The sequence below is a fragment of the Myxine glutinosa genome, chromosome 13 (genome assembly GCF_964187855.1).
Source record: "Myxine glutinosa chromosome 13, kmMyxGlut1.1, whole genome shotgun sequence".
Classification (NCBI taxonomy): Eukaryota; Metazoa; Chordata; class Myxini; order Myxiniformes; family Myxinidae; genus Myxine; species Myxine glutinosa.
The window spans coordinates 3,567,937-3,587,832 of NC_136273.1; the positions used below are offsets into that span (position 1 = coordinate 3,567,937).

Consider the following 19,896-nt stretch of genomic DNA (forward strand, 5'->3'; position numbering starts at 1 on the left):
TTATTTTTTGTGTTTTAATAATAATAATAATAATACATTTATTTTATATAGCGCTTTTCAAGAAGCCCAAAGACGCTTTGACAGAGTACAAAAAAAACAAGTGCAAAAAGACAAAAATCAACAGGTAAATAATCAAAGCAAAAGGAAGGAGAAGGAGAAGGAGAAGAGATAGTCAGGGGTTAAATGCTGTGGGTTAAATGTTGAATGCAGTGTTGATCAGGTGGGTCTTGAGTGGTGTTTTGAATGTGGTGAGTGAGGAGGAGTCTCTGATGGTGTGAGGTAGTGAGTTCCAGAGGGTGGGAGCAGCGATGGAGAAGGCCCTGTCCCCCCAGGATCTGAATTTGGTCCGCATGGGAGGGGGGGGGGGTCAGGAGGTTGGTATCAGCAGAGCGGAGGTTGCGGGTGGGAGTGTGTCTGGAGAGGAGGTCAGTCAGGTAGGATGGGGCCAGGTTATGGAGGGCTTTGTAGGTCAAGAGGAGGATTTTGTACTGGATTTTCTGGGGGATGGGGAGCCAGTGAAGCTTGTAAAGGACGGGGGTGATGTGGTCACTGGTCCGGGAATGGGTGAGTAGACGGGCAGCGGAGTTCTGAATGTATTGGAGTTTATTGATGATTATTGAGGGACGAGGGTGAACCAAAGAGGAGGCTGTTGCAGTAGTCCAGACGGGAGGTGATGAAGGCGTGGATGAGGGTTTCTGCAGCCGTGGAGGAGAGGGATGGACTGAGACGGGCGATGTTTTTCAGGTGAAAGAAGGCTGTCTTTGTGATCTGTTTAGTGTATTTGTCGAAGGAGAGGGTTTGGTCAAAGATGATGTCAAGATTCCGGATGTGAGGGGAGGTGGATACTGGGAAACCGTCGATGTTGAGGGCAAAGTTATGGGTGGATTTGGTGAGCGTTTTTGGGCCAATGATGATTATTTCAGATTTATCATAGTTAAGTTTGAGGAAGTTGATTTGAAGCCAGGATTTTATTTCAGTGATGCAGTTTGTCAGGATAGAGTGGGTGGCGGTGGAGATGGACTTGGTGGAGATGAAAAGCTGGATGTCATCGGCGAAGCAGTGGAATTGGAGACCATGACGGCGGATTAAGTGACCAAGGGGGGACAGGTACAGGATGAAGAGGAGGGGGCCAAGAACTGAACCTTGGGGGACACCTTGGGGGAGGGGAGCAGTGGGGGATTTGCAGTTATTGATGGAGATGAACTGGCGTCTGTCGGAGAGGTATGATTTGATCCAAGAGAGGGCAGTGCCGGTAATGTTAAAGGTGGTTTAAAATCGGGTGAGGAGGATGGTGTGATTGATGGTGTCAAAGGCGGCGCTGAGGTCGAGGAGGATGAGAATGTTGAGGTTGCCAGCGTCAGAGGAGAGGAGAAGGTCGTTGGTGATTTTGAGGAGAGCAGTTTCAGTACTGTGGTTGGAGCGGAATCTGGATTGGAATGTTTCATACAGGTTATTTGCAGAGAGGTGATGTTTAAGTTGAGTGGCTCAGCGCGTTCCAAAACTTTTGACAGAAAGGGTAGGTTGGAGATGGGTCTGAAGTTGTTTAGGGTGTCAGGGTTGAGTCCAGGTTTTTTCAGAATGGGGGTAACAGCAGCAATTTTGAGGGATGGTGGGACGATGCCTGTAGACAGGGAGGAGTTTATTGTTGCAGTGATAACTGGAGAGAGAGCAGGAAGGGAGGCCTTGACAAAGCTGGAGGGGATGGGGTCAAGAGTGCAGGTGGCAGTTTTCATTCCTATGAGGAGTTCAGAGGTCAGTAGGGGAGACTGGGGAGAACTGAGACAGGGGTTGTCAGGATAAGGGGGGGCAGGTGGTTTGAGGGGGAGCAGGTGCGGTGGTGGTTAAGCTGCTGTCGATGTTGTCAATTTTGCTTTGGAAGAATGAAAGGAAGGAGATGCAGTTGTCTACTGTGAATGACTGGGTGGTGGTGTTAAGGGGGCTGAGGAGTTTGTTTATTGTAGAGAAGAGTGCTTTTGGGTTTCCAGAGCCAGAGTGGATAATTTGAGAGTAGTAGGCAGAGCGGGCGTGGGAGAGGGCATCTTTGTCGTGTTGTAGGTGGTCCTTGTAGGCTTGGGAGTGAATTGTGAGACCTGTTTTATTGCGGAGTCTTTCAAGTTGGCGAGCACGAGTTTTCACCAAGCGGAGTTCAGGGGTAAACCAGGGAGCAGAATGGGTGAAAGAAACTGTTTTGGTTTTCACGGGCGCAAGCTGGTCAAGGCAGGAGGAGAGAGTGTGGTTGTAGTAGTCAGTGAGGTCAGAAGGGGTGTGGAGGTCAACGAAGGGAGAAGTGGACATTTTTTCAGAGAGGGTGGATGAGAATGAGGTAGGTGAAAGAGCGTTTAGCTTACGGAAATTGATAGTGCGATAATGCCTTGGTGCTGGGGTGGGGATGTTGATGGTCATAGTGATGGCTAAGTGGTCAGAGAGGGTGAGGTCGGAGCCAGAGAGATGGTGCAAAATTAATCCAGTTTTGTGTGTCGGTTTGACTTTTTGTGTGATTAATGTTAGCTCTTTCACGAGCCTCGATCTTGTATACAAAAAAAAAAAAACTCTCTGCTGCTGGACTGGACTCTCTCGTCTCTGCACATGCCTGCTCTCAGCTGGCTAGAAAGGCCTTGGACTTTGTTCTCTCTGCACGTGCCTGCATGACGCTCTCTCTTGGCCGGACGCTCTCTCAGGTCTCTGCACTTGCCTGCTCTATGCCTGCCAGTTTCACTCTGCACGTGGTCATCGGACTTTTTGCACAATGCCATGACGTACTCTTACTCTGCACGAGATCACGACGTGCTCACTCTTACTCTTACTCTGCGCGAGATCACGACGTGCTCACTCTTACTCTGCATGAGATCACGACGTGCTCACTCTCACTCTTACTCTTACTCTGCACGAGATCACGGCGTGCTCTCCCTCTCTCCACATGTCCCTGGCTTACTCTGCACGAGGCCACGACATACTCTTACTCTGCACGAGATCACGGCGTGCGCTCTCTTCACGTGTCCCTGGCCTACTCGGTACGAGGCCATGATGTACTCGTACTCTGCACGAGGCCACGACGTACTCTTACTCTGCACGAGATCACAACATGCTCTCTCTCTCTCTCTCTCTCTCTCTCTCTCTCTCTCTCTCTCTCTCTCTCTCTCTCTCTCTCCACATCTTCCTGGCTTACTCTACACGAGGCCACGATGTACTCTTACTCTGCACGAGATCACAACGTGGTCTCTCTCTCCACATCTTCCTGGCTTACTCTGCACGAGGCCACGACGTACTCTTACTCTGCACGGGATCACGGCGTGCTCTCTCTCCACGTGTCCCTGGCCTACTCGGCACGAGGCCATGACGTACTCGTACTCTGCATGAGATCACGACGTGCTCACTCTCCTCATGTTACTAGCTCTTACCTGCACGGTTCCCGACGCACTCACTCTGCCGAGTTCCCGATGCTTTTTGCCTGCTCAAGTTCATGCTGGGGAGCGCCTATACCTGCTCGTGGTGCTCGGTGGAGACGTCGAGACAAAGGTCGTCGCGAGGAGGAGCATCGGGTAACATTGTAATCATCTGGTAACAGGATCCCAGCATTCGTTTTCCCCTCCCCCTCCTTCGTGAATTTGTACTGGGCGCCCTTGTTTGTCATGTTTTATTTGTTGTAATCTTCATAAAGCAGAGATTAAGCGAAGTTTCTGCTTGTCCCTTTTCTTTCCTATCGATAAGTTCCACTGTTTTGTGTATATACTAGTAAATAAATCGAATCGTTAAACGTTTCCTTTCCAACTGTCCGTGAATGTCCTTTCTTTCATGGTCCGCCATTTGCGCAGTTCGCACCCAGAGTAGCGATCGGCCATAACAAAATTAGCAGCAGCCCGGCGGGTACCAACGGTTGCTCGGGCGTCTAAATTTCCATCCAGGAACAAAAGTGGTACATCGCCGGAGGTCCCCGATTGGAATCGTCACATGGTACAGGTCAGACGGTTGGACCCTGTTATCGCGTGACGGACCAATTGGCGTTCGTAGTTGCTGGTTCGCAACCTGCCGAAGCACAAAGTTATTCGTGCGTGGCAGCCTCAGGTCTGGTAAGTTCGGGAAGGAACGGAGGTTAACCCCCTCATAGTAGACCCGAACCCCGGGCCATAACAATATGTTGGAGTTTTATTTTGGAAACACCCAACCCCATGCCCTCCCCTCCTCTCCACATAAGGAGGGACACAGGAATGGTCAAAAATGTAGCCATTTTTGTTTACTTAATATGTAGATGTTTCCCATGTGGTTGAGTGGATTCCCCCATGGGAGGGGGTAATGTCCCAGAACATTGAGTTTCTGACTCGTGATTGGAGGTTAATTTCTGAATTCATCTGTGCTTTGTCCAGCCTGATGCCTTGGATTACAAAAGCTAACTTCATACAAGCAGTTTTATTTTTATTTTTTTTATTTTTTTATTATCAGTGTGGGGTTTTTTGGGGATCCTGTGATGGATGCTGTGAAGAGAAACAGTTTGAGATGGTTTGGTCATGTGTTGAGGAAGGATGAAAGTGACTGGTTGAGAAGAGTGATGGAAATGAATGTAGAAGGAAGTAGAGGACGGGGAAAACCAAGAAAGACTTTGCTAAAGATGGTGGAAGAAGAAATGCGTGCAAGGGGGTTAACAAGGGGAGATGCAGAAAATAGGGCAAAATGGAGAAGATTGTCATGGGGACCGCAAGGCTAACCCCCGCTCTAGCAGGGAAAATGGCCTTAATATGCCTGTTGTTGTAGTGTGGGATTTTTTTTTAGTTTTTTTTTTTTAGAGGCAGCCACAATTTATCGCCTGTTCTACATAATTTTCTCATTCGTTAATGGGTTTTGTTGATGTAATGCTTTATTGAATCCAACATAAGCATGTGATGAGATGAATGCAGCATCGTCTTGGTGCCAATATGATCTTTCTGGCACGAGTTGTTCTATATTGACCAATCTCTCATCTGGGCCCATCCCCATGCAGAATGACCGGCGAGGACAGGTGCGCCTCATGTCATTTGGTTTCCATCGTGGTGGTTACCTGGAAGTGAATCTCACCAAATTTGCACCTCTATTCAACAACAGCAAATTCGGTGCAAGCACGGTAAGGCCAGCACGGTGTGTGGACTTGTTTTCATTGCTAAAACATATTTGCCAGAAACATTAGCCCAAACATAGTGACCCAACAGGTATCCCAAATCAACTGACCTACCCTATTCACCAAGGAGAAACTGCGAAAACACTTAAAATTTTATTTTTGCTGTGCGAAACGAATGAAAGACCAAATATTACTTTATGGTCATCAGAATGAACGTGAATAGGCAAGGATAGTCATCAAGAGGAGCCTGGATAGGAGTCAATGTCCAGCTACTACTACGACTACTACTACCACCGTATTTTCCCATGTATTAACCGCACCCCTAACTTTTAGCTTTTTTTTATGATAAAAAGTGCAGGTAATACACAGGAAAATACAGCACTACTAGTACTGCTACTACTACACTACCCCCATACTTGCTCCTCTGTTTTTATTCCTGAGGCAAACAAGAGCTGTTAGAGATTTGTTAGTTGTTGCTCGCTTTGGCCCACATTACAAGAGTTGGAATGTGAGTCAGAAATGACCGTTATCTGCCGTGTGTGTTGCAGTTTGGGTTCAGCCTTTACCAAGGCAGAAATGATGGCCTGTCTTCATACCTGGTATGTAAAAAATACTTCATGTTACATATAGGTATGGTGTGCGTTAGACACATTTTAAATGTCATCTTAGCTCTTGGAATAGGAAGTATACATGGCAAGAATAAGGTGTAAAACTGGATAGGAATGATTGGATGGTTATTCGAGATTGGAGAACCACATACGTGATTGAAATGTGCAAATGATCCAACAAAACAATGTTTAATCTGCACCTACATATACAAGGTGAGAATAAGGTGTAAAACTGGGAACAGCGATCTGCACCTACATAATATACAAGGCTATCATTTATCATTCTTGCATCTTCTACTCTCCAAGATTCACACTTTTGGTTCAATACTGGCAATAAGCATTTTATCCTTTTCTAAAAGCATTTTGGTATTTCCCATCCTTCGTGATGACGTCATTTTTTGTCAGTGAATAATTATAATGTTTACTGTTTCAAATTGTTGGAAAGGAAAATGTAGATGCGTCTGCAAACTATGGGATATCATCATCATCTGGATTTTGGTTTCACCCTGCTTGCCATGTCCCATTTTCTCCATTAGGATGAAGGAAGCAGTAACTGCGTATTGCGAAACAGAGGAAAAGATCCCATCACGTTGTTGACGTTTAATTTTTCCAAAAGCAGGTGTGCGGCCATTTTTCTCCTATCTACCTGATCACCACTAATCGCATGGATTATTATGAGTTGTTTTAAACAATTTTATTTCCAATGATAAAATCTTCGTTTGTTCATCTTCGGTGCTCGATACACGCTGACCTTTACTTTGGCTCATTAGTTTTTCATTCTCGTGTACAATGTTTTCTCTATCGCTATGTGTATATTTTCCAATGCGTTTATGCTTATGTTAAGACTCACCACACATCGTGTAGTAATTAACATGATGCAATAACAAGGCTTCATTGTAATAATAATGCAGTAGCCTCTCACTAATTCAAATAGACACCTTGCAGTGCTTTTATGAATTGAGAAGGTTGAAATGGCATTGAGCGGAAGATCAAGTGGTGTTTGGAAGTAGGATATTTTCGACTTTAGATATGGATGCAGTTTTTGGGGAGCACGAGTCCAGGTACAAATTGTTTATCTGATGGCATCGTCTGTGGGATGCATTTGGCGAACTAATTATGTATCTGACAATGACTTAAAAATCTGAAAGAACTACAGACTTGGCATTTAATATGGAATATTTTTTTTGTGGGGGTGAACTTACTTTTCAAGATGTCTTAGGACCAAAAGTTCATTGGAATTATGTTGAAATTATTCTAGATTTTGTTAATGTGACCTTTAAAAGAAACAAAACCCACATTTGACATTTCGAAACAAATAAATTGATCCTTGAAAGTGATGTAAACTGATATCGAACTCAATTCATGGACAGTACTGTGTTAAACTTCTGTACGTTTTCCAGAAGTATCTCTTTATTTTGCACATTAGCCAAAAAAATTGTTAACAAAAACAAAAGTTAAATTACGACTGGGATTACGGAGAGTAAAATTACAGTTCAGTACTTCGTGTAACCCCCACGAGCATTCAGGAGAGCACGTACACGTTGAGGCATGCTGTTCACGAGATTTGCCAAGGTGTGGACAGGAATCGCTTGCCATGCAGTGACAATAGCCTGCTGCAATTCACGCACAGAGGTCAGCTGCTGGTCCAAGTGGTCGATTTGACGCGTTAATTCTGCCCACAAGTTCTCTATCGGATTCATATCCGGGGACATGGCAGGCCACTCCATATGCTCTACACCACGGTCAGCAAGAAAGTGTTGGATCATGCGAGCACGATGAGGCCGTGCATTGTCATCTTGGAAGACAAAGTTTCCTCGAAAGGCTGCACGAGCAAATGGAAGCAATGTTTCTTCCAGAATGGCCCTGTACTTGAACTGGTTCAGGTTTCTATTCAGAACAACCAGGTCAGGTTTGCCCCCTGCATGAAAAGCAGCCCAAACGGTCACCCCACCACCTCCAGCTTGGACTCTTGGCACTATACAATCTTTGTTGTAGGCTTCATGCACTTGTCTGCGCACTCGGACGCGGCCATCTTGACGATAGACCAGAAATCTAGACTCGTCGCTGAAGATCACGTGATTCCAATGTCCTGGCTGCCATTGACGGTGCTCTCTGGCCCACTGCAATTGGCGCTGGCGGTGTTGTCTAGTCAGGCGTGGCTTTCTCAGGGGACGCCTGGCACGATAGCCTGCTTGAACCAGTCGTTGGTTGACTAGCCTTCTGGATACAGGCACATTTGTCAGTTGCTGCCACTCAACCCTAAGCCGATTAGCTGACTTGGTACGGCCATTGCGGACTAACCGGTGCAGCTGGCGATCATCCCTCCTTGTGGTTCTGCGGGGACGTCCTGGCCTCGGTATTGGAGTAGGGACACCCCTCTAGCATTTCGTTTCAGGATCTTTGACACCTGACCTTGAGTGATGCCATACTGCTGAGCAATAGCACGCTGTTTCATGCCGTAATTTCGTAAAGCCACCACTCCATGACAAACAGCATTGTCAAGTTGACGGACCATCTCCAGAGGAAGCGGCAATAACTTTTGGAGACGTGCAGCAGTTGTTTTCCACTAATACAGAACGCAACAACCCTTGTGTACCCGACTGTGAAGCCAATCATCAAATGCACCTGTCCGTACATTTTGCCACGCCACCTGTGATATAATCCTGTTGTTAACTTCTTGCTGCGACAGACAATCAGTGACATGGTTCTTTTAACAAATAAATCACCAAAGTGTAAAATAAACTCACCAGATTGATATACTGAGTTAAGAAAGTAAACCCAAGTCAAGAAAAAAAAATATTCCATATTAAATGCCAAGTCTGTAGATGGCAAAGTACATGAGGAATGTTGGAGAATCCATCACAAACCGATCCATAACTGGTCACAGGTATTTGATTCAGGCATGAGGAGGTATTAAGGGATATATCATGGCAAACCATTAAGACTTGTTGAGAAATTTTAATTGATTTAAATATGGAGAAAAGGGAGGAAGGTTACAGTATCAAGAAATGATATCATTATAATTGGATTGATTCCATATGCATATGGAGAGAGAAGAGAGGAGAGAGGAGGGGGGAGGGAGGAGGGAGGAAGGGTGAAAGCGAAATGTGTGGAGCACACAGCATTTCGGTGGAGGATAGGGGGTATGTAGAGGGAGGGGGTATGTAGAGGGATGGGGGTATGTAGAGGGATGGGGGTATGTAGAGGGATGGGGGTATGTGGAGGGATGGGGGTATGTAGAGGGAGAGGGGTATGTAGGGGGGAGATTGGGGGTATGTAGAGGGGGTGGTAGGCATATGTAGAGGGAGGGGGTATGTAGAGGGATGGGGGTATGTTGAGGGAGAGGGGCATGTAGGGGGGAGATTGGGGGTATGTCGAGGTGGGGGAGAGGCTGGTCAGAATTCTGCCATTTCTTAGCATGTTGTATGTAGATGTATGTCGATTTGGCTGTCTTTCACTTATTTTTTTTAACATCCCATATAACTCTTATAGACAATAGACAATCAAAACACTCAACATATACACAAAAGGAGCTTTAATAATAATAATAATAATAATAATACGTCCTGTGCTATTTTTATTAGCTCCTATCAATTTTGATTAGATCATGTAGTTTTATTAAATGTGGTTTATACCCTCATGTTGATCTGTCACCTGTAATTTCATCAAGATATTCATTTCCTCTTCATATTTATTAGTCCCCTACCAGTGTACACCAGATGGGACTATAGGTTTGCACTCCGTCCCTCCGTCCCTCCGTCTATCAGTCTGTCAGTCTGTCACGCAAAGAACAGTTTTCCGGACTTTTTTTCTAAACTCTTAATGCTAATTATTTCAAACTTGGCACATGGTTTCCTCATGATAAGTTACAGATCAAGTTCGAACTTCACGACGTTTCGATCATTTTTGACAAAGTTATGGCACTTTGAACTTTGGTAATTTCCCCAACAGTTTTCCGGACGACAGACTGCCGGTAGGGGACATGTATTGCAGCGCAATACTCAGAATGCTTGTTTATTTTGTCATTTTTGATCATGTTCATTTTTTCTACTTCTACGCTGGTATCAATTTTAAGAAATACATCTGTAATTATATGCCGGTAGGTATGTTATCAACTTTGAAAGCATCCTACTCTTAATTTGATATTGGGCATCAGCTTTGGCACCAATGCAAATTTTTATTACGGTCTCTTGGCTTCAAAAAGCTAAAAAAACATATTAAAAATTAAAAAAAAAAAAATTTTTGATGTTGGAGGCTCCAGGCACAGACTATATAGCCCTCATCGAGGCCAGGCCTTAAATAAAAGAGAAGAAAAGTGTATGATGTTTGCGAGAAAGAGAGGTTGAAGCTAGCCCGATAACTGTAGTTTGAGTGAGACAGAGAGTGAGATGAGCAATCCTGACATGGAGAGTGTAAGATGGTTCCGGGCACCACTTTAACGCTCCTAAGTCAAGATGGTAGTACCACCCTGGGCGGTTGCTGTCTACACCCTACTAGCTAAAAAGGTAGTAGGTTGTAGACGAATAATATATCGAACAAGCAGTTTCAAATGGAGCACCTCGCCACCATTAGATCAGATGTGGCAATGAATGTGAATTGTTGCTCCCAGCTTGCCGGCTTGTTGACAGAAGGCGCCATTTGCATTTTTGTCCGCCCCATCCCTACCCCGTTTAGAATCCCGTGTGGGCACGGGCAACTTGCTGGTTTTGATGATGAAACACAATAAAAAAGCAGTTGTGGAAACATTATTGCACCATACTGTAATGAAAGGCTCGACCGAGGGATGCACCGTTTATGACGTCGATGACGTGTCATGCTTCATTCGATATACGTAGAGATTGTGCATGTTTTCCAACTTTGTTTTCCGATATTTTTGAAGTTGCACAACTTTACATTGCTTCACGCCTTCTTTTGCCAAAGTGTTTGTCATTCTACCACATAGGGTCATCATTCAACCACCTGTGAACCAGACTGGCGGCAACTTGCCGATATACTCCCAAAAACCACGTGAAGATCCGCCAGTGAATGCAACTTCAAAGCAGAAATCTTTCAACTTGACCAAGACTGAGAGCATCAACAAGGATACCGTCGGCAGTAATGAGCTTCCTCTGCTCAACGTCAATGGCCTTTATCAAACGCAGGTTTGTGAATCACATAACTGTGATCGTGCAGTAATGGATATCGCAAGTCAGCGATTGGGAAGAGGTTTTGATAAAGATGGTAAATGTATCGTCGAGCAATCTACTCGTAATTTGCCTCTGTTCTCATTGTCGCTCCTCTTTCCCTCCTTTGCTGCAGTTTTATGTACGAATGGATAAGGATGAACACATCGGCCTTTACACCTTGTTCTTCCACAGCTGTGAAGAAGGGAAGCAAAGTGCCCACCGTCCCGTACCATTCAGCATGGTGGTGAGCTGTGTGAATGAGTGTGTGGAGGGGCGGGGGGAGCTGGGGGGATTTTTGTCATGTCAACCACGAGTATGATACCACTATGACTTTCCCTTTAGGTAATCTATATATAACCAGAACGGTAGAGCGCATACCTCCACCAGGCTGCACAGTTTGTTTTGTATCCACTGATATGCGGATCTCGATCCAGGCCTGAACCAAGATCAAATCGACTTGTCCCCACCACACGATTCAACATTCCTTCCGCGGTTTTATGCCTCCGCCGACGAAGTCGCCGGAGGCATTATGTTTTCAGGTTGTCCGTCCGTCCGTCCGTCCGTCCGTCAGTCCGTGATAGGTTTTCGTTACCGCGATAACTTGAGAACGGCTAAAGGGATCTTAGTCAAACTTGGCACAGGTATGTATAATGAGGTAAAGATGAACTGATTAGATTTTGGGGTCAAGAGGTCAAAGTGTGTAATAAGTCTATAACTTGGGAACAGCTGAAGTGATCCAATTCAAACTTGGTACAGGTATGTATAATATGGTAAAAGACTAAGTGATTGGATTTTGGGGTCAAAGGTCAGATGTCATGTCAGGTAAAAATGTGCGAACTTGGGAACAGCTGAAGGGATTTAAATTAAAACTTGATACAGGTATGTATAATGATGTAAACATGAAGTGATTAAATGTTGGGGTCAATAGGTCAAAGATCAGAGGTAATGTCCAGATAAAAATGTGCTAACTTGGGCACAGTTGAATGGATTTAAATCAAAGTTGATACAAGTATTTATAATGATGTGATAATGTGGGTGGAGGCATATCGGTCGACGTCATGACAACGAAGAGTGCCGTTCTAGTTCTGACCTGCTTAAACATTCGTGGCCCTGTGTTTTTCACGGGATTTTTGATTTTCCCTTATGAATCAAGAGCCGACAGGAGCCTATCCCCTCCCCCCCTCCCCCCTCTTTTCCCATTGAAACTATGCCCCCTCATTCGTGCCTCACTACAAAATCATCTCCGTTTTAACCCTAATGATTTCCTAGCCATTATCCTTGTAGAAATCAACTTTTATGCTACCCCCAAATATAAACCTGCCTTGTAATTCTGCATGATTTCAGAATGTAGAGGGATGGGGTATGTAGTGGAAGGGGAGGGGGTATGTAGAGAGATGGGGGTATGCAGGGGCCCATGAAAAAAAAGTAATCTCAAGGAGCGTGGAATTGTGCTTTTGCTTTGTAAAAGTAGCCATGTGTTGTGTGTGGCAAAGGTGTTGGGGCTAACTCGATTTGGTGCTCTGTGAAAGGTGGTGCTGCAATAAATGTAGTGGAATGCTTTAAAATAGAGGAAAACAAACATGACACAATAGGATTAACCGAAGCTTTTCGTGCTCTACTTTTCAAGGTAATTCACAGTAAGAGAAAGAAGACAGTGAAAGATTATGCATATATAAACATGTATATGTAAGATCGACACCGATTGGTTCATCTGTCATGAAAAAATATAAATAAATAAATAAATAATTTATATTCTTGTAAGTGTGCATGATTACTTTTACAATCAATTACTTTCTGATCCTTGTGTTCATCTTTCTCTTAGCTGGATATGGTAGAGCGTAATCCATACAGCTACCTGTCAGCAGGTGAGATTCCACTGCCGCGCCTGTTCTTTACAATGGGCCTGCTGTTTCTTACTGCTGCTATCATGTGGGTTTACATGCTGCGGAAGAACAGGTATGTCCACTGCATGCTGGCGTGTGTTTAAACCCACTAAAACGTCAAAATATTTTGAACGAACTTCTTTACAAGTTACACTTGTTTAGTTGCAAGTGTGTATTGGCCAATAGAAGCACTACCCTGCCGTTCCTCTTCGGTGTCCCTGATACTTGGAGCGCAACCAACCATAGCTTATTTTAACAGCACGCAGTTAGTAAGAAGGCCAACTCCAAACTTCACCAATATCAACAGCATAGGCTACACAATCTACAATAAGGTCATCCCTGATTCCTTGAGGTTAAAAATCCACTTGTGATATATCGCTTCGATTTATCAATAACAGACCATTCTGTTTAACCATACCTCGTACTTTTTTTTCCTGATGGTGAAATACAGTGTGTCCATTTTGTCTCCATCTCCAAACCTCTTCATGACCCTCAGGGCAAATGTCTTCAAAATCCATTGGCTGATGGCAGCACTTGTGTTTACCAAAGCACTATCGCTCTTCTTCCACTCTGTAAGTTTCAAGGGAACATTGACCCCTTCACATGTTCTTTTTCTTTGTGTACCTGTAGTTATTTCCTCATCCCTCCTCTCTGAGAGAACGTCTTACTTTTCTTTTTTTTCTTTTTTTTCTTTTTTGCATTATTCTTTATATTCAAGGTTGTGTTGTATCCTATATTGTTTATTGCATCACATATTAGTATCTGAGAAAAAGTACAATTAGCCATTGATAAGCAGACATGTAATTTGGCTTTGCTATTTATCTGGTAAATGAGGATCCTCTGAATTGTACCTCTGGAATTGTACCAATGATCCCAGTGTGTACCCTGATTTAGAATAGGTACAACATATCCCTGCGCATCGTAAGAGGCGACTATGGGGGTTTTTGGTGGGGTTTTTTGGATACAAGATCGAGGCTCGTGAAAGAGCGAACATTAATCACACAAAAAAATCAAATGGACACATAAAACATATAACAAGGCGAGCGGTAGACAAGATGGGGAGAGAGGGGGAAGCACACAAACACAACATTTGAGAGCAGGGACATCGGGAGATCTGTGGGAGGTAGAGGACTTGGGGGGGAGGTGGGAGAAGTATAAAACAAATGGACACTGCAAGGACTTCCAGGAAAGAAGTTCATATTTCAAAAAAGTGGATCTGTGGTGAATTGGCGGAGGTGGAAAAGATCAAGGTTTTGGATGGGGGAAGATAAGAGATGGTGGTGAAAAGCTGTTTTAAAGACCTGGAGGGAGGAGTGGGATTGAAGAGAGTGAGGGAGTTTGTTCCAGAGGCGGGAGAAAAGAGGAATGAAAGAGTGAAGGTGAGCAGAGAGTCTTGATTTTGGCAGTTTAACCATAAGAGGGTTGCTGGCAGATCTTGTGTGGCCTGTAGGAATATTTGGGGGACAGAGCACAGATAGAGCTGAGGGAGCAAGGCTGGAGAGGAGTCTGTAGAAGACAGAAAGACCACCAACCTGCCTGCGGCGAGTGAGCGAAAGGCCCTCGGAGTTAGCTTCATCACGGGAGATTCCAATGATTCTGAAAACTTTGGTTTCAACAGCGTGAAGCCGAGCTTGGTATGATGCAGGAGCACCGGCCCAGAGGGGAGAACAGTATTCCATTGAGCTGCGGATGAAAGCCTTGTATGTGGTGAGGAGCTCAGGTGTGCCAAGGAAGGTCTTCGCACGACGGAGGATGCCCAGTCGGCGACTGGCTTTGGAGGCCAGCCTGGAAATGTGGTTTTCCCAGGAAAGATCCTGGCAGATAGTGAGACCCAAAAACTTGAGTGACAGAACTTCTTGGAGAGGATTATTGAGAAAGTATATGGGAGGGTTGTCCAGTCGGTCTTTTCGGAGAGACATAGTAAGAGAGTGCGATTTGTCAGGATTGAAAGACATGTTCCACTTTTGACCAGTCTGTGATTTTGTCCAGGTCTGCAGAGAGTGAGGATGCTGCAGTCTGCCGATTTGAGGGATGAGGAATGGAGCGGCAGAGAGTGTAGTCATCAGCAAAGAGATAGAGAGGATTTTCCAGAGAGTCGGAGAGATCATTGATGAAGACCAGAAAAAGCACAGGGCCCAGAACACTGCCTTGGAGGAACTCCAGCCAGAACAGGAAGGGGAGATGAGAGAAATCCATTCAGGGCCACACGTTGACTACGACCAGAGAGGAAGTCCGCAAGCCATGCGTGGAGATTTCCATGGATACCATAGGAGGATAGTTTGGAGAGCAGAGCGGCGTGCCAGACCGTATCGAAGGCATGTGATATGTCAAGGGAGACAGCTCTGATTTCCTGTTTGGCATTAAGGACCTCCATCCATTGTTGAAACAGCAGAAGCAGCATGTTCAGAGTAGAATGACCTGGTCTGAATCGAAATTGATGATCAGAGATCAAGCCATTGGAGAGGAGGAAGGATTTTATATCCGAAGCAATGATGGATTCCATGACTTTTCTGATAATTGGGAGCAGGTTGATTGGTCTGTAGTTGCAAGGATCTGTTTTTGCACCTTTTTGTGTAAAGCGGTAATGTTTGCTGATTTCCAAGATGATGGCAGATGACCTTGAGCAAAAGAGAGGGTGAAAAGAACAGAGAGAGGGTGAGATAGAGTGGCAGAGCAGGATTTTAGGACCCGTGGGCTGATGCCGTCTGGTGCAGTTGCAGAATCAGAGTCGAGGTTTGACAAAAACTTCTCCACCTTGTCGGTAGAGAAGGTCACAGAGTCCAGGATCAGATGGGTTCGACTGGGTGAGGTGGGTACAGAGAGAGATGGGTTTGGGACACAAGATTTTGAGGCAAACACAGAGTTGAGGCATTCGGCTTTTTCACGTGCGGTGTCAACTGTGTAGCCATTTGAGGTAAGGGAGTGGATGGAGGGGGAACAAACACCAGAAACAGATTTGACCAGACGCTACCAGGATTTGGAGGAAGGAGACAGGTTTGAGAGTTCATTCTTGCTTGTGGAGAGATAGTGCCTCCTGGCACTCCTGAGGGTAGACACTCACTTGATCCGAGCTTGGTGGAAGGAACTGAGATTGCCTTCAGTTGGATTAGCCTTCCAAGAGGCAAAGGCAAGTTGTTTCAGGGCGACTGCCTCACCACAGGATTCAGTGTACCATGGACGGGAAGAAGGGTAAGACAACTGAAGACGAGATGGGATAAATCTGTGCATGAGGGAGAGCAGTTTGCTTTGGAAGAATTCCCCGGAAGAATTTATGTCAGAGGCAGTAGAGAGGGGAGACCAGTCCAGATGATTGATGGCTGCTTAAAGACATTGCCAATCAGCCTGAGTGAAATGTCAGACTCGTCGATGCTGAGGAGGCTCTCTGAGAATGGCCAGAGAGATGTCCACTTTAACAAGCACATGATCAGATGAACCGATTGGAGCAGAAGAAGAGCAGCAGAGATTTGCAGGGAAGTTTGTCATAACCAAGTCTCGAAGAGAAGATACTCCATTCTCCATTGACTGAGATCCAGGTCGGGAAATTGACAGATTGTGTCAGTCCCAATGAGTCGCAGAAGTCCTTTGCTGAGATGCAATGGCTGGTGAGAGAGGTACCCACACCCAGCCAGCTGGCACGATGATAGTTGAAGTCACCACATATGAGGAAGAGAGAGTTGGGATGAGTGGATAGAAGTTGGTCCATGTTGTCAGACAGCGAGATGTAAATGGAGTCATCACTGTTTGGAGGACGGTACAGAACACATATGAACAAAAGGTTGGAGCGGAGAGGAAGCCGTAGCCAGAGGTACTCCTGGGGGTGGGGTGGAGAGAGGGCAGTGCAAGGAGAGTGAGGAAGAGAGTTTTTGATAAAGATAGCCACCCCACCACCAGGATGAGGCTCAGGTTTATCATACTGGAGGAGGAAGTAAGCAGGAAGAGATATTCAGGAATCGGAGACATCTTGAAGGAGGAAAGTTTCTGTTCAGCAGATCAAGGCTGGATTGTCAGAAGCAACCTGTATGGAGAGATTAACCTGTATGGAGAGATCAATCAGGTTTGAGCGAAGGCCCCAGATGTTTGAGGTCCATACCGTTAATGAAGAGGGAGGGGGAGCATCGGGTGCAGGACGGGAAGGGAATAGGGTTGGCGTCGGGAAGGGAATCCGGCCATAAAAAAGACATTGCCTCAAACAGGGAACCATGATTATCATGGAACCCGCCAGGCTAACCCCCGCTCTTGGGGGAAAAATGGCCTTAAAACGATCATTCATTCATTCATTCACAGATGAAGTATGTTCCCCACATCCTCTACATTTGATGAATACTGATCACATCCATCGAATATATGCGAGTATGTCTATACATACATACATACATACATACATACATACATACATACATACATACATACATACATGTCATGGATGATGTTTTTACATGCATGACATCATGGTGATTTAACATTGTTTACTTAAACCTGTAAGTCCTGATCTCAAAGAAAAAATATTTTGAACACCTTGTGTTCACTCAGTTTGAAGTTCCTTTTTAAATTTAGTCTTCTTGTGATAGAATGTTTGGGGTTACCTTTTTTTTCCTTTTTTTTTCAACTAAAATTGCTTGTTGACAATAAATTCATGCATGCTAAGTTCATTATCAAATGCAAAACTGTGGAGGGGGATTATGGAGGGGTGGTGGAAGGGGAGGGGTGTGTGGAGTGGTCATGGGTATTGTTAGCTATGGTTTTCTCAGCTCTTCAGATGCATCGGGCAAGGTGGCAGTGATGTTAGCCAGCACATCTGGCGAGGTAAGATCAGTCGATCAGCAGACCAACACAGGTGTTTGATTCACCACTCAAATCACCCGTGTACATGTGCTGGTAGCTCGGTGGAGATGATGTTATTTTCGAGCGACGGTTGTTTCTTCCGCTTAATCATGAGGGTGGCATCCTCTCTCGATCATGGTGGATAACCACAAGATCTATCCATCTCTGTTGTTTTACAACTGTTCCAAACACAAAAGCGAACATCTTGTAGGCCCAATCCACACTCGGTTATTTCGGACAAACCTCGTACAATTTCTGGCAACCCTCGGATCTTTCGGCCATGAAACCTTCTCGGTTTGTATTACCACAACCACCAAGGACGCATCGCCCTGGCATATTTGTAGAAATTCGAAAATCATTCGCTGTTTGAGTTGAATCGTACGGCGATGTAACCCATACACAATACGGAAGTAGCGGTCTGATTCCTGGTTCGATGTCACGGCTAATTGTGAAGAAGAAGATTTCGACTTTTAATTGCAGAACTCCCCACTTTATAACTCGGAAAAAGACACATCGTATTTATTTTGTAGGATATCAAGGGATAGATTTGCGTTGAGGTGGTCTGGCCATTTGGGTTCCCTTGGTCTCATGGGGTTGTGCTCCCCATCCAGATCCGCCCCCATAAGAAGTTGAAAAGGGGGGTTTCGCCTCATTCAGGTCATTTACTTTTAAAATCTTCTCAGAAACCGTGGGGAAATAGCCGTCAATCCCCCACGGGGATATTTTTAAGAAAAGGGATGACAAATGAATGATAAATGAACAGTACAAGAAACACCTATGCCCTATGGGACTGATTATTTAAGGCCTATGGTGTAGTGTATAGACAGCTTACCTTTAAGTTCAAGTTGAAGTCCCCTGTCACTAGCTGCAACAGCTGTTGTTGCCATCAAGTGTTCGTATTCAATGGCGGTCACAGTTGTGGGCTTTACTTTAAGAAAAGCTTCCGATAAACGAATTTGTCGAGCACGCTTAATTTTGTTTACCATTCTAAGATCAGCACTCGGCCCAGTCTACGAGTGATGCGTGCTTTCAGCGGAAGTCGAGTGAACTCAAACTAGGTTATCCTGCATTCTCTAAATGGCTACATTTGCCAGATGAGTCAATCAGAAGACTGATGCCCTATGAACACAGCAAACTCTGCAGTTTAAAGATCAGATTTAGAAAATGATTGATATTGTTGTGGTTTTTGGAATAAAGGCAACCCCCCTTTAGTTAGTTGCACCACAACATGCAGCCTCGATTAGTCAGTTATTTCTTATGAAATGTGAAGTATAGTCTCCTTCCCAGTGTTAGTATGCGTTGAGGCAGGTAGAGAAAGGGTAGGCCTCATTGGAGCCTGGAATGCCATATGGTGGGCCTAGGACAAGTCGAGGAGGCTCGAGGGAGGAGCCGGAGGGTGTGGCTGGTAAGCAGAAAACAGCCAACGGGAGCTAAAGGGGAGTGACCAATAACGGTGGCCAATGAGAGCTAAAGGGGAGTGGCCAGCAACGGCGGCCAATGAGAGCTAAGGGGAGTGACTAATGAGGGGCTATCACGACACGTGACCCCCCCGGCGGCCAGTGGAGGCCCGTGGAACATTCTAGTGGGGCTCCGGGGGATATAAGACCCGGCCCGGACCCCCGAAAGCTGGCTCTGGCAGGACGACCTCTCTGGATTTGAACTCTCGAGCAGGCTGAACTCTCTCCGGATTCGCAGGCTGGACGCTCTTTGGACTCTGGACGCTCCCTGGATTCGCTCTCTGGCCCGACGATCTCCCTGCCTGGACTCCCTGCACGTGCGCTTTGCCTCGCTGGCTTCGGGACACGCTGTGTGGATTCCCGTCCGTCCACGACCGAGGTCGACATCCCTGCCGCAAACATCCTCGGGGGGGGGGGGGGGAAACGCCCAACAAGCCGTCCAGGTCGAACTGCGCCAAGTGGCCATACTTTGGGCGCGTTCCCTTCTTCCTCCCCTTCCCCGAACGAGTCTGAGGGCCCTTGTCTGGGAAACCTAAGTAAGGTGGTTAAGATTCTCTTCTGTGTCCCTTTTCTATCACCAGTGTACATTTGTGAATAGATCTGTGCTTTGTTTCCAACTTGGCCGTTTTCGTCCCTTCACCATTGGCCTCGCATTGCACGAGTTAAAACCGCTCAATCGGGTTCATAGCGATTAACGGCACGAGTTACGCGACACGCAAACGGCTCGGCATTAAAGACCAGCGTGACTCGTGTGAGAGGTCCAGCCCCCATCCTCGCAGCTGTGTGTGTGTCGAAGGTACTCGGGTTGTGACCGGAAACCCTTCCACGCGCTAGCTGTGGGTTTGGCGGCTGGAATTGCCCAGCAATCCGTCCTCC

The 19,896-nt window shown here is 45.7% G+C and overlaps 1 protein-coding gene across 2 annotated transcripts in view; it reads left to right on the forward strand.

The window, feature by feature from the left end:
* The window catches only part of GPR107 (G protein-coupled receptor 107), a 55,019-nt gene that overhangs the window by 13,288 nt on the left and 21,835 nt on the right, over positions 1-19,896 (forward strand). For both annotated transcript variants that reach the window (XR_013621141.1, XM_068133605.2), the window contains exons 2-8: positions 4,973-5,092; positions 5,635-5,685; positions 6,231-6,313; positions 10,637-10,835; positions 10,993-11,103; positions 12,682-12,815; positions 13,239-13,314. Coding sequence is in view for 1 of the 2 variants with exons in the window: in XM_068133605.2 (XP_067989706.2) it covers positions 4,973-5,092; positions 5,635-5,685; positions 6,231-6,313; positions 10,637-10,835; positions 10,993-11,103; positions 12,682-12,815; positions 13,239-13,314 (774 nt within the window). In the remaining variant the exon portion in view is untranslated. The remainder of the gene's footprint in view (positions 1-4,972; positions 5,093-5,634; positions 5,686-6,230; positions 6,314-10,636; positions 10,836-10,992; positions 11,104-12,681; positions 12,816-13,238; positions 13,315-19,896) is intronic.